This window comes from Bubalus kerabau, chromosome 1 (assembly GCF_029407905.1).
Source record: "Bubalus kerabau isolate K-KA32 ecotype Philippines breed swamp buffalo chromosome 1, PCC_UOA_SB_1v2, whole genome shotgun sequence".
Lineage (NCBI taxonomy): Eukaryota > Metazoa > Chordata > Mammalia > Artiodactyla > Bovidae > Bubalus > Bubalus kerabau.
This window is the reverse complement of record NC_073624.1, coordinates 115,808,230-115,822,077: the sequence shown is the minus strand read 5'-3', so window position 1 is coordinate 115,822,077 and position 13,848 is coordinate 115,808,230. Positions and strand designations below refer to the sequence as shown.

Here is a 13,848-nt window from a genome sequence, read left to right as displayed (position 1 = left end):
TAATTAACTTTTTAAATCTCTCTCAGCCTATACATTAGAAAGCTGGGCTTCAAATCCAGTTCTGTCTTACCCAAAGTCCAGCCCATGGTCTTCCCATCACAACCACTGGCTCCTCATTACTTCAATTTCCAGCAAATCTTTTTAACCATCCGTTTGAATAATTTAGATTGACAAAGATCAACTGAGTCACATTCTTTGGGCTATGGGAAGATACAGAACTAATAAACCAACTAAAAATATAATCTATCATAAAGCCTTGCATGCGTGCATGTTAGGTTGCTTCAGTCGTGTCTGACTCTTTGCCACCTGAAGGACCTCCCAGGCTCCTCTGTCCATGGGATTCTCCAGGCAAGAATCCTGCAGTGGGTGGCCATGCCCTCCTCCAGGCTCATAAAGCCTACTAGGTTGACTTCTTTGAGACTTTTTTTCCTTCTCCTATAAGTAAATTGTCCTAATTTGTTAAGGCGACACTCTGACATCTTTAAATCATTGTGATTTCTACTTATTCACTGTCAACAGTATGTTCCTTGTGAAACTAACCGCAATCCATGTCCACTAGGAGTCTCTACTCGGATCAGTTGCCTGCATATTTATAGCCCAGACGCCACTGTACATAACACACGATCACGCCATGTGAACGGACGTATTCCTCTTTGTTATAAGCCTTAGCTGTTTGAATTATATCCAGATGTGCTTTTTCTAGTTGGGCAGACTTGCTGTGAAGGTCACAGTACAGGGCTTCAAACGTAACTCTCTTGCTTTCAAATTTGGCTTTGTAACAGAAATAATAGCAGTTCTGAACTCTTAGAAGCATTAAAAAAAAAATAAACAGCAGGATATTTCTAAAAATCTTTTGAGTCTGTCTGAAATAAGATAGAATTAAGGTATTAGCTATTAATTTGTAACGTGAGTCTTTTGCAAACACAGTTTTTGAGGTTAAAGAAACCAAATATTTGTTTGACCCTCAGGCCTGGAAGGCTCCCTGGAATTCTATGCGTAACGATAATGACAGAAGAAAAGCTCTACCTGCTCCTCTGTCCTCACTCTTTTGGAGGGCCTGCTCTGTACTTAGTAGAGGAGGTGATCTGAAGCCTTCGGCTCATCCGAGGAATCGATTTCCCACCGTGACCGGAGACAGGCCTCCCGGTGACCCCATGATACATACCGAGACTGACAGCAACTTCATCCAGGGAGATGGTAGTTTTCTCAGTTGACAGAGGGTAACTTGGGTAGCGATCGAGAAACTTCTGGCACAGGAGTCCTAAGCTTTTCTGCTTTCTGCTTGGCCTTTGCTTTTCAAACTCATCCACAGCACTATCATCCACAGCATCAAGCTACAGAGGACAGACAGAGGGCAGGCGGGAGACGTCACGGCTAACATCCTGAAGGAGAGACTGCGCAGGTGGCATGGCGAATTGAGGGGAACATCCTCATCCTTACCATCCCAGATTCTAGTTAGAATACTCTTCCTAACCTTATTTTCTCAACCTTTTGCCTACTGCTTTTCTGAACTGAACTTTTGCTCCTTTGTGACTTGAGGCTGAGTCTCTGTGTGTGTGTTGGTCGCTCCGTCGTGTCTGACTCTGCACCCCCATGGACTGCAGCCCACCAGGCTCCTCTGTCCATGGAATTCTCCAGGCCAGAACACCAGAGTGGGTTGCCATTCCCGTCTTCAGAGGATCTTCCCGACCCAGGGATCAAACCCAGGTCTCCTGTATTACCATCTGAGCTGCCAGGGAAGCCCTGAGGCTGAGTCTACTGGTTAAATTAAAGAATGAACAATGCGATAATTTACAGGCTGCTACACCCTTGCTACTAGTGTGCTCATCAGGCTGTAGATCTGCATCAGCAGGAGCGTGTTAAGAGCTGTAGAAACCCCAGGCCTCCCCTCAGACCTGATGTATCAGAATCTATCTTTCCCTAAGCCCCCTGTAATCCCTGTCAACACGAAAATCTGAGACGGACTTGCCTACATTGTGTCACCAAGCTCTTATGTTTCACAATTTACCAAGAGCTGGCAGACTTGAGCAAGGACAGCTAAATCTTACTCTTCCTAACTCATTCTTATTTTAAGCACATTAAACGAGTGCCCTTGTCTTATCAACCACATTTGAAAAAGGCTCAATTTAAGTCCCAAGAAAGACTTTTTAAAAAAAGTATATATATGCTGCTGGCTCAAGAGCTCTGGTTCCCACAGGACAGGTAATTTAAAGACGACTTAATGTTAAAGCACTAAACCAGTGAACTAAACATACGTGGGAGAATGATAAAATTTCCCAAATCACAAATATTTAGATTGTTATTAAATCAGAGTGAAAATTATAATTCATGGCAGCATTAAAAAACCCAAATTTCTTCATTAAATCAAAATTATTAAAATTTAAATAATAAATTAATATCATTATTATTAACTAAAATAATTAAAACAATAATTTTAATTATCATAAAATATCATGGCTTAAAAAATTATCATTAAAAAACACATACTGGTAAAGAGAGAAAAAAAAAAAAACTGAAGAAAAGAAAACAAAAACATTCATTATGAAAAATGAGACAGAGAATGAGAGTCCCACTTCAGCTGTAAATAAATAAAAGGAGTAAGTGGAATGGTGCTTTCAACTCAATAGCAACCAAAAAGTTGAGAGTTCTGTGACTTTTTAATTAAGTTAAAAATTTTCAATTCTATGAAAGCCCTTAGGAGCACAGCCTGTATACCTGCAGAGAGTCTGTAAACGCATCATCCTTGTTCTCAATGGGCCTGAACAGTCCTTTTTTCTTCTCTCGGTCTCTTATGTCTGGGCTGGCGGCGCTAATGAGGATCTTCAGGTTAGCGGTGGGCGTCCATGGTTCCGCCTGCTGTCTGTCAACAAGCTTAACCGGAGTGATGGGATTTCTTTCTGGAGTGAAGATTTTTTGCTTCGATAAGTCAATTGGCTCATTTTTTATTGGTGTCTTTGGGGCCATCCTTGAGAGATCAACAAATATATTTTCCTATTTAAAAAAAAAAAAAAAAGACCTTTTAGCAAAAATGAGAAAGGGCAGGTATCAGGTAAGAGTGCAACTTGTTCCCATCATTCACTGAGACAATAAACTGCAAACAGACCATACGTTCAGGGCTGAAAAATATCAGGATAGGATAAAAGAAAATAAACAGAAGGATCTATGGGAATCAAAAGGCAGCTCCAATGAGAAACTGATTATAATTGGCTACTCCTTTTAAACTTTTTTTTTTATAGTTTATCAGTTTTTATTTATTTTTTATTTTTTAAAATTAATTAATTTATTTATTTTACTTTACAATATTGTATTGGTTTTGCCATACATTGACTTGAATCCGCCATGAGTGTACATGTGTTCCTCATCCTGAACCCCCCCTCCCACCTCCCTCCCCATCCCATCCCTCTGGGTCAACCCAGTGCACCAGCCCCGAGCATCCTGTATCATGCATCAAACCTGGACTGGTGATTTTTCATGGCATCTCTGTGAAAGAAGGCATGAGGGTGTCTATCACTGGTGGATGTTTGTAATAGTCAGGGATGATAATAACAGCCAATGTGGGTTGAATCCATACTGCTTCTAAGTGACATATTTTTTAAACACTATTCACAAGTTTGCCCTAACTAGTGAAGAGTGATTATGTTTTTGTTCAATGTTCACCAGTGCTAACACAGCAGTTAATGGAAAGGCATCCACAGAAGGCCACATTTCAAACCACCCAGCGATGTATGGTCCCTCCCCTAGAGTGGTGCTTCTCAAACTGCCCTTGCTGAAGGACCAGTGCCTTTCACTTCCAAACTCCCGCAGACTGATACATGGTCTTCCTTCATAGGACCCACATGCAACTCCCATCACATGTGACTCTCCCCTTGAGTTTGCCACTCAACCCAACTTATAGCTTGTCCAACAAGAAGAGACCACTGGTCACAGGCTTAGATGTTATAGGGACAAGATCCAATTACTATAGAGGTTTCTAAATGCTAAACTCTCAAGTTCTGGTATTGATATTTTGCAGCTTAAAAGAAGTTTGTGGACTAGCACCTTCCCCCAGACCATACTTTAAATAAAAATGTCTTAGCTAATTATAAGAAAAGATTAACGATGGGCCCATTAATCCATTAAGAAAAAGGACTGAGTACATAAAACTCACATTTTAAACTACAAGTTAGTTTCTGAAACAAATTTCTTTCCTGCAGAATAAGATTTGCCATTCAAAACCAGAAAAGATTCTGCTCTTCCCATAGCTGAATTCACCTCCAGGCAATTGTGCCTGACGTAATTAGCAAGGTGGGTGAGTTGCATATTTGATATTCCTGCACACAGTATCACTCTATAGCTTAGTGGATGCTTGGATCTTGGCTGAGAAGTGGTTTTAAAAAAGCGTTTTCCTATAAATGAGCAACACGTGAAAAGGGAAAACAGAATTGTTTGGGAGAAACTGGAATTCGTGGTAGCAGGCCAGGCCATCTCTTGTTCCTTGGATCAGTGGGAGCTGCCAGCTAGCCATGGTGAGTGAGTTCTGTCCCAGGAAGGGTGGAGATGGGGGTGACAGTTTCTCATACCACTGCAGCAGTGAGCATCCAGCCTGTATCTCTTCAGATATCTTAACAAGTCCCTCCTACTGTGCAATTCTGATGAGTCTTCTACAGGGGAACTCTCAAGCGAAAGTACTGAGTGCATATTACGTGCTACAGACAGTACCTGTTTCGTGCACGTTTTTTTTTTTTGGCTGCGCTGTATCTTTGTTCTTACGCACGGGCTTTCTCTAGTTGCAGCGGGTGGGCTTCGCAGTGCAGTGGCCTCTCCTGTGGTAGAATACAGGCTCTAGAGCAGGTGGCCTTGGCAGTTGTGGTGCACAGGTTCACTTGCCCTGTGGCCTGTGGAATCGTCCCCGATCAGGGATCGAACCCACGTCCCTGGCATTGGCAGGTGGATTCGTAACCACTGGACCACCAGGGAAGTCCTGTTTCATGCGCTTTACACCACTAACTCCTCATCCAATCCTCTAACCTGGGTACTATTGTTTTTCAAGCCGACAGATGAAGAAACTGAGGCACACAGAGGGTACCTTGCCTGAGGTCACATACAAACTCACTCAGTATAAAAGTCATGGGTATGGCAAAAATAGCTGATAGCATTTTCCGAATTTCTGTGTCCCAGTTTCCGAAATTCTGCGTCTAGAAATAAGCTTGTCTGGAGTATGAATTGGGATGGAGTTATCTTTTTCGCAGCTCCAGGGTACCCGCAGGCCACTGATCCCCACAAGCATCTATGGCGAGGCAGCATGGGGAGCAGTTCTGCATGCAGGCTGGTAGGGCCAGCTCATCAGCAGGGTGAGTGCAGGCAACTTCCTTCTCCTCACTGTATTTTAATTCTCTCAACTGAAAATGAAGTTCATAAAAATACTGATCTCCAGAGTTATGACAATAGTTCCTGGCATATACTGAGCACTCAACACAAATTAGCTATTCTCTCCCCCCACTTTCCCGTTCTTTATTACTATCCATCCTTGAGCTCAGAGCTAATAGAACAGAGCACATCGTATTGCTATTTAACTTCCTGGGCGTATGTCTCGTCTCATTAATGAGACTGTGCACCTCTGGAGGTCAGGGAGCTACTTCCACATGTCTCATTCTTCACTATTTTTGGCACAATGCCTTGCCCCTCATAGGTGCAAAAGGAACAACGGGCTTTGATCATCGAGTTATTTCCAAAGGTCTCCCCATGGTGGAGGTGTGGCCCAGGCTTGCGGAGGTGCAGAGATTCTTCCTTCTCCACTGCCTCCGTGGTAGCTGTCTTCCGAGGAACATTGAGCTCCTCCTACTTTTCCCTACTGAGGAGCAATTCAGATCAATTATTTCCTCTAGCACTTTGATGTATTTTCACTACAGTTTAAGTAATACTTGGGGCTTCCCTGGTGGCTCAGATGGTAAAGAATCTACCTGCAATGCTGGAGACCCAAGTTCAATCCCTGGGTAAGTAGGAGGGGAGTCAGGTCACATGGTAGGTTACGATAGTTACCATACCTCTACATCAACAGAAAATAAAACAAAAAATTGTTTTGCGGTCTCAGGTGGGCAGAAAGTCAGCTGCAACCTAATCACACCGTGCTCCATCCATCTGTCTATCCCAAAATCCTGACACTGTGGAAGGTGGAGGCAGGGATTGGATTGAGAAACCTGGTTTTGGACTCCATTCTGTATTTTTTTGATACTGGACAAAGTGTTGGTTTTGTCTGGATTCAAGTTTCCAGCTCTATAATATAAAGGGTTCAGACCAAAGTACCTATCTCCAAGGCTTTCCAGCAAGGCTGCCCAGCCATGTGGTGGACACTGGGGTGTACTCAGCTCTCTTGAGGAATGAATGCCTCATCTCCCCAGCTGCTGGACTAATGCCAGCAGTAAGCAGCTTCATGCTTTGGCTGAAGAGGACTGACTCGTCCAGGACATGCCCCTTCCTGAGAGACCAGTACTATCCTCAGGGGCTGGGATAGGCCACACTGACATGGAGAAGCCGGGTCCTCTTGCCCAGACTCAGAACCACTCCGGGGGAGGGGGGTCATCCCAGAGCTTCCCTCAGGGTGAACCCGACTTCCGCTGAGACTGATCAACTGCTCCACTTCACCCGCTGTCTCATTCTGCTGCCTTTTTGTCCCTTAAACGGGCACCGTCCCCAGGGCACTCCCCGATACACCACCTGACCGCTAATCTCCATGTCAGATCTGCTTGCCAGGAAGAAGCTGCCACATCCTGGAAATGGCCTCTTCAGTGAGAGCGGTCCTGAAGAGAGCACCCGGGAAACAGATTCTTCAGTTCTTGTGTGCAATGCAGGTGAGGCACCTTGGCTTACCTGCCATGTAGTTGCTGTGAGGATCAGGGCAGATACCGAGGGTGCAAGTGCTTTGTAATCTGTCAAGTGCTGTACAAACGTTTATCGTCATTATTATTTACTACACCAGCATTATGACTGAGCTGCCATAGAAAGGACCTGGTCATCAGGAGATCTGGGTTCTAATCTTGCTTCTCTCTCAGATGCAGCCTTGACCACGTTACTTTAAAGAGGACATCGGCAGCAGCCCGTTCAAGGCCCCTGGTGATACTGTGCCAACCTCTTTTCCAGTCCCACTTCATGCATGTCCCACATTTTGCCCAAACAGTTCCCCCGTGTTTCTTCAAACCTGCCCTGCATCTTATCACACCTGAGCCGCTGTGCACACTGTCACGCTGAAACCCACCCTACTCTTTCATCCTCATCTTTCACCCTACTCATCGCAAATATCATAGGCACGTCCGGAGGTGTCTCCTAGTCATCAACACTCTCCTCCCCTTCAGACCACACTTTCCAGAATGAGTAATCCACAGCCAGGACTTTCCCCTGCCCGTCTCCTGGGGGTTCCTCAAACCACCAGTCTGCTCTGATCTACTGCTCTCATGTAGATCACATCTTAGTTGACAAGTCAATGGCAAAACACCACATGTGACCTCACTGCTGCGGTTAAGACTGTTGACTATCTGCTTTATAAAACTCTCAGTCTTTCTGAGCTAGCACTTTTTCTCTCTTGGTTCTCTTTCTGTTTGTGACTGTTCCTTCTCAGCCTCCTTCATAGGCTCCTCGTTTTCTGCTCTTAGAAACCTCAGCCCTCCACACCTCCCTGTTTGCTCTCCAGGGCAGCTCACCCACTCATATCTTTAAAACCAACACGCATTTGATAATTCCCAAGTTTGTATCTGGCTAGAACCTTCCATGAATTCCCAAATCAGGCAACCAACTGCCTCTTGCACATATTTATTTATTTACCTGTAAGCACACGGGTATAAATAAATGCTTCGAGTCAAACTCGCCTTCTTTTTTTAACCACTCCCAAAAGACGTGAGCTTGATCCCTGGGTTGGGAAGATCCCCTAGAGGAGGGCATGGTAACCCACTGCAGTATTCTTGCCTGGAAAATCCCATGGCGAGAGAAGCCCAGTGGGCTGTAGTTCATAGGGTTGCAAAGAGTTGGATACAGTTGAAGCAACTTAGCATGCAAAAGATGAATGACCTTCAAAGAAAACCCATGCCCACTAAGTCTAGGTGAGGTCCCCAAATTTACTATGTTAGCTTCCACTTCTTTACGAGTATCCTTCCTTTCCACTTGCCTAAGTCTTAGCATTCATTCCTTCAAGACCTAGCTCGAGTGTTATCTCCTTCACATAGCCCTCCCAAAGCTCAATCTTTACTGTCCACTCTTTCATCCAAATCATCCTTTTTCTACTTTTGTCATTCCTAAATGCAGCACAGACAACTGAAAAGGAGAGTCTTGTTTATAATCTCACGACTTGGGCACAGTAAACTTTACATTTTAAAGAAAAGTTTTTCTGTGAGTGGTAAGAAATATGCATGCCTAATAGAGTACTATAGACCTTGACCGATGAAGATCAGACAGTCAAGAAAGATAAGTCCTCTACATGCTGACTGACCCACAGGACACTGTTCCAGGCACCCACCAGAGGGTTTCAGGAAGTACCACTAGCTTCTGGCCACTCTGGAAATTTTGAACATTTCTTGAATGTCCACACCGCATAGACTCATATGATTCTTCTGCCTACAAAGTCCATCTTATTCCTCTTGTTCCCTTACAAGCTGAAGTCCTCAGCCCAAGTATTAGCTCCCCTGTGAAGCTTTCCAACTTTCTCTAGACTCCCCATGAATTTCTTTCTTACTCGTCTGTTCTGCTGGGGCAATTGGTTCCCACTCCTATAGCACTTAACAAATCACAGGCTAGTTGGTGAGTTTATATCTGAGCCCTCGAAACATCTCTCAGATAATTGAGGGCCAGGCCTGCATCATATTTATCTTTGGGCTGTCAGTTCAATTGAGTAAGGGTGAACAGTATGGGTTGTTGGCTTATAGATATCCTGAGGAGAGAGTCTACTTACTAATTCCAATTCATAAAATAAAAAATAGGCTTAGGGAAGCTAGGAGATTTATTAAAACACTGTATCCCCAGCAACTGGAACATAAATATTTGTCGAAAAACTGAATAAATAAATTTATTCAAGCTTACGGAGCTAACAAATGGTAGAACAGGAACTCAAACCCAGATCTGACTCCAAATCCCACATTCTCAGCATCCCCAGAAATCCTCTTTCCTTTACTTTACAGCAAGGTGAAAAGAGAGATGAAAGCCCCTTCGAGCATCTCCTGGAGCACTCATCTCTTCCTTTGCCATCTCTTTGACAGGTGAAATAAGCCCTGCATTCTATTTCAAATATTTTAGTCACTTTCCTAAATCTCTGTGGAGTCATTTGGAGTTTTCTCTATACCCACTAAAATAGGAAAGCTCAGCCAGGCACAGTACTTACTGGGCTAGAATAGGAGAAGCACGCTTGTTGAAAGCACTTAATAAAAAGTCATCCACTTGGGAGGAAAGAAGTGGATACCAGCTTTGCCTTTTCTTCCCCCTTGGCTCTGTCTCTATGTGAAGGTATACACACGGCTTCACTGGAGGCTCAGACGGAAAGAATCTGCCTGCAGTGCAGGCGACCCAGGTTTGATCCCTGGGTCAGGAAGAGCCCCTGGAGAAGGGAATGGCAACCCATTCCAGTATTCTTGCCTGGAGAATCCCACAGAGGAGCCCGGCGGGCTATAGTCCATCGGGTCGCAAAAGGTCAGACACGACTGAGTGACTAACACTTACTTACTTACTTAAAGGTATACACATTCTTTCAAGGCTGTTCCATCCAAATTAGGAAGGAAAATAAAAAGTTTTGCTCTGAAACTTGCAAAACCAAAACTCTGAATATATGAAGTCTGGGCATTGCCACTCTCATGTGGCAAATGGAATTTTTTTAAGGTCCTCTTTAAAAACACTGATGTTTTGGTATACTTCTTTTTCCAACAAAAATAAATCAAATCCTGGGGTGGGGGGAGGTGGTGGTAGAAATCATATGTGAAAAAGCATATAATTTCACTTGTATCCAAAATTAATAGTTGTCAAATATTCTTCAAAGGCCCATATAACAGGTGCTTTGCAGTCAGGCAGTTTCAGGATGCACGCTAAGCCTAAAATTAAGCTCAGGGACCGAGAGAAGTTCAATGCCTAAGGATGTGGCTGTGCTCAAATTGATATTTAAAGTTTCTAAACCTGGCTATGTCATATCTACTTGTCTCTGCCTAAAAATGCTTAGATGTTCATTACTAACAAGCTCTCCCTACTTTTCATTAGGGCACCGGCTGGCAAGGGCATTGTGATGACGCGAGTCCTATTTAGACACTGCTATGGTTGGTTACTTCGTCATGTTTCTTGAAACAGCCCCACTGTCTCACAAATTACGAGGCATGCAAAACCACAAGGGAGGCCTCAGTGCAAAACCAGCAGGGGCACTGCAAAATATTCAGTCTTGGGGAACTTAGTCACTTTATCGGGAGACACTGCTCATGCTCTTGGGAAGATGGAACAGCCTCTAGGAGCTGGCTCGTCAGTAAGAACCTCTCTCTATACTTTAAAAATCTAACACATAGAGTTTTCCTGGGAACTGAGACTTAACATTTCTGACCAGCATTAGCTAATTCTACCTTTTTTTTTTTTTTTTTAATTTTGTATTGGGGTATAGCTGATTAACAAACAATGCTGTGATAGTTTCAAATGAACAGCAAAGGGACTCAGCCATACATACACATGTATCCATTTTCCCCCAAACTCCTCTCCCAGCCAGGCTGCCACATAACATTGAGCAGAGTCCCCTGTACTACACAGTAGGTCCTTGTTGGTTATTTGTTTTAAATATAACACTATGTACACGTCCATCCCAAACTCCCCAAACACTTCCTTCTCCCTACACCCCCAACCATAAGCTCCTATTGGAAGTCTGTAGGCCTGTTTTGTGAGTTCATTTGCATTAATTCTACTCTTGATAACGGTAAGTACTACAATCTTTTGACTGCAGTGTCTAGCATATCTTTGATTCATATAAATTGGCTTCAGCATTACATGTAACCTAGCCTCTTTCCACTACTCAATGACTGAGAAACTGAAGGATAATGGTTGGATGTCTCCTCCATTAGAAAAAAAGTATAGTTCTAAAATGTTCACCAAGATTATTATGTTTATAAGACAAACACAAGTGGGATGCAGGAATCCTTAACTGAATTAGACATTACCATCCTAAATATGATAGAGCTTAAGGTATTTAAGTTCACTTACCTTTTGTGCATTTTCCCCATCTTCAATTGCAAAATCTAGTCTGGGCGGCCTGCTGATCAGGTCTTTTAGTGTTAGACAGTTTACCTCCATCTGTAACATACAGTTACATTAGAAAATGACTTTACAGTTGGATATTCTTTCCGTGAACAGAAATATCTATTACTTGCTCATGAACATGAACTTCCCCTCCCTAAACTCATCCTGGGAATTTCCAGGGTCGTGGCTACCCCAAGTCTGTAAAACGCACATGAATTAACACAAACACTTAAAGTTGTGCTTAGCAATGACTGAAATTGGGAAGAAAAAAAAAAAAACGATAAAAATAGTCATTTTTAATGAAAAGTAACAAGACAAAATGAAGTTTCAAGTCAAGAGGGTGTAGGGGAAATCTGTCAGAAAGTACAGGGTCTCCTAGGTCAGTTAATTTTGGCGCAAAGAACTGGGAGGAATTCGGCTTTGACGGGGGTTTGAATGGGGGGAAGGAAACCTGATCGCTAGACCAAACCCACTCAGTGCCTAGCGCAGTCCCTTCCCAGGCCTCCGAGCAGACCCCAAAGATAAACTTGCAACGAAACCCCCAGCTCGTGAGGTAGGGCAGGTCCTCTTTTACCGCCCGACCGGAGGGTGAGCTGGAGCCCAGACACCCCACGCTCGCCTGGTCCAGAGGCAGCGATGCCTCGATTCCCCGCCAGTCGGGGAGGGGAGGGGTGGCAGACTGGTAGCCGGAGCCGGAGGGCCCCCTTTCCCCCCAATTCCCGCCTCCCTGCCAGCGCTACTTACTCCCACTCTGCGAAGGAGCCTTCCTGCCTCTCCCGGGACCTCCGCAGCCCCACAGTGGAGCGGGATCAGCTGGGGGACTCGATCAGCAACCGGACGGCGACATCGGGCGGGGAAAGCTAGGCGAGCAGCTCCCCGCTCCGAGCACCCTTCGCTAGCGGGGACCCCGTGGCCTCCGCGGAGCGCCAGCGTCCCAGCCCGCCCAGCGCGACTCCGGCTCCGGACCGCGGTCCCGGCTAAAACACCTCCTCTGGCGCCTAGAGACCGAATTCGAGCATCCGCCAATCAGCGGCGGCCGGCGGGCCGGCCCCGGCCAATCGCGCGGCGGCACGGCCCGGGCTCGCCGCCCTCCGCGTCTTGGCGCTCCTGGGCGCGCGTTTCGGCCTCACCCGCCCAATTGTGGCCGCATCGCCCCCTCCCCTTCCGGGTACCTGGAAACCTCGGGCCTGGGAGCTGATTTCTCCCGGGCACGCGCGCCCGGGAGGCCGCGGGAAGCGAGGGCGGGGTCGGCGTGGGGCGGCGGGGGGAGGAGGAGGAACGTTCTTTTGTTGTGCGCAAAATACCCGCCCGTCCCTCGGCTGGCCGCGCGGGCAGACCGCGGGCACAGCCTGGGGACGAGGGAGCAGATGGAGTTTGGGAAAACGATACACACACTCTGGATGCTGCCGCCGCCGCCACCCCCTCCCCCGGCAACCTGCGTGGCCGCGATTGTCCAGGCTTGTTGAGGCCGACTTCTAACGCGAACGCTGGAGTGACACGTGAACCATGGTTACCACGCTCTGCTGCGGCGAGCAGATGGCACGCCAGTTAGCCCTGGAAACTCGACTGCCAGCAGGACCAGCTGCTTTTTCTTTCTCCTTTGCAAGTCCAGGAAAGTTTATTGGTGTTGTTCCCTTTTCAGAATATCGCCAATAATTAGCCTTATTAAATAACTCACTAGTATTCTGGGAAACAATCGAGGAAATTTCCTCAACATTGCTGATTTGTATGAAATATTTCACTTCCTTCAACCTTAGTTTCTTACTTAAAATACGAATGTTGATAGAGCCGTGTGTGTGTGTGTGTGTGTGTGTGTGTGTGTGTGTGTTTGTATGTGTGTGGGTGTGTGTGTGTATTAATAGGCGTGACTGTTAAGAGCAGCTTTAAATTTACAGAAACATTGAGAAGATAGTACAGGGAATTCCCATACGGGGGGCACCCGGTTTCATCTATTGGTTAACATCTTAAAATTTGTATAGCACGTTTGTTAAGTTAATGAACCAATATTGCTATATTATTCTTAACTAAAGCAGTCGTTCAGTTTTCCATAATTTTTATCCAATGTCCTTTTTTTCTGTTCCAGGATACAGCGTTACATTTAGTCTTCATGTCTCCATAGGTGCCTCCTGGCTTTGACAATTTCTCATACTTTTCTCATTTTAGATGATCTTGACAGTGTTGAGGGTTACTGTCATTTTGTAGAACGGTCCACTGTTGGAAATTTGCCAGGCTTTAAACCATGTCTACAGACATTTTTCCTACAAACAATATACTTTCTAGCACAGATATCATTCTCATTATTATCCTTTCTGTACCAAGTATATATATGTATGTGTGTGTGTGTGTATATATATATATATACACACACATATATATATTGCTGTTCAGTTGCTCAGTTGTGTCCGACTCTTTGCAACCTCATCGACTGTAGCCTTCCAGGCTCCTCTGTCCATGGTTTTTTTTTCCCAGGCAAGAATACTGGAGCCGGTTGCCATTTCCTACTCCAGGGGATCTTTCCAACTCGGGGATAGAACCCATCTCTCCTGGAAGTCTCCTGCATTGTGGGTGGATTCTTTACCACTGAGAACTGGAAGCCGCGTATATGTGTGTATGTATATATATTTTAAACAA

The 13,848-nt window shown here is 45.0% G+C and overlaps 1 protein-coding gene across 1 annotated transcript in view; it reads right to left on the bottom strand.

The window, feature by feature from the left end:
* E2F7 (E2F transcription factor 7) overlaps positions 1-12,287 on the bottom strand; it is a 41,553-nt gene extending 29,266 nt beyond the window's left edge. The window contains exons 1-4 of the mRNA XM_055587181.1: positions 11,962-12,287; positions 11,182-11,271; positions 2,716-2,991; positions 1,166-1,334 (exon numbers count right to left, since the gene is read on the bottom strand). Coding sequence (XP_055443156.1) covers positions 1,166-1,334; positions 2,716-2,991; positions 11,182-11,271 — 535 coding nt within the window. The 5' untranslated portion in view covers positions 11,962-12,287. The remainder of the gene's footprint in view (positions 1-1,165; positions 1,335-2,715; positions 2,992-11,181; positions 11,272-11,961) is intronic.
* Positions 12,288-13,848: the final 1,561 nt, after the last annotated feature.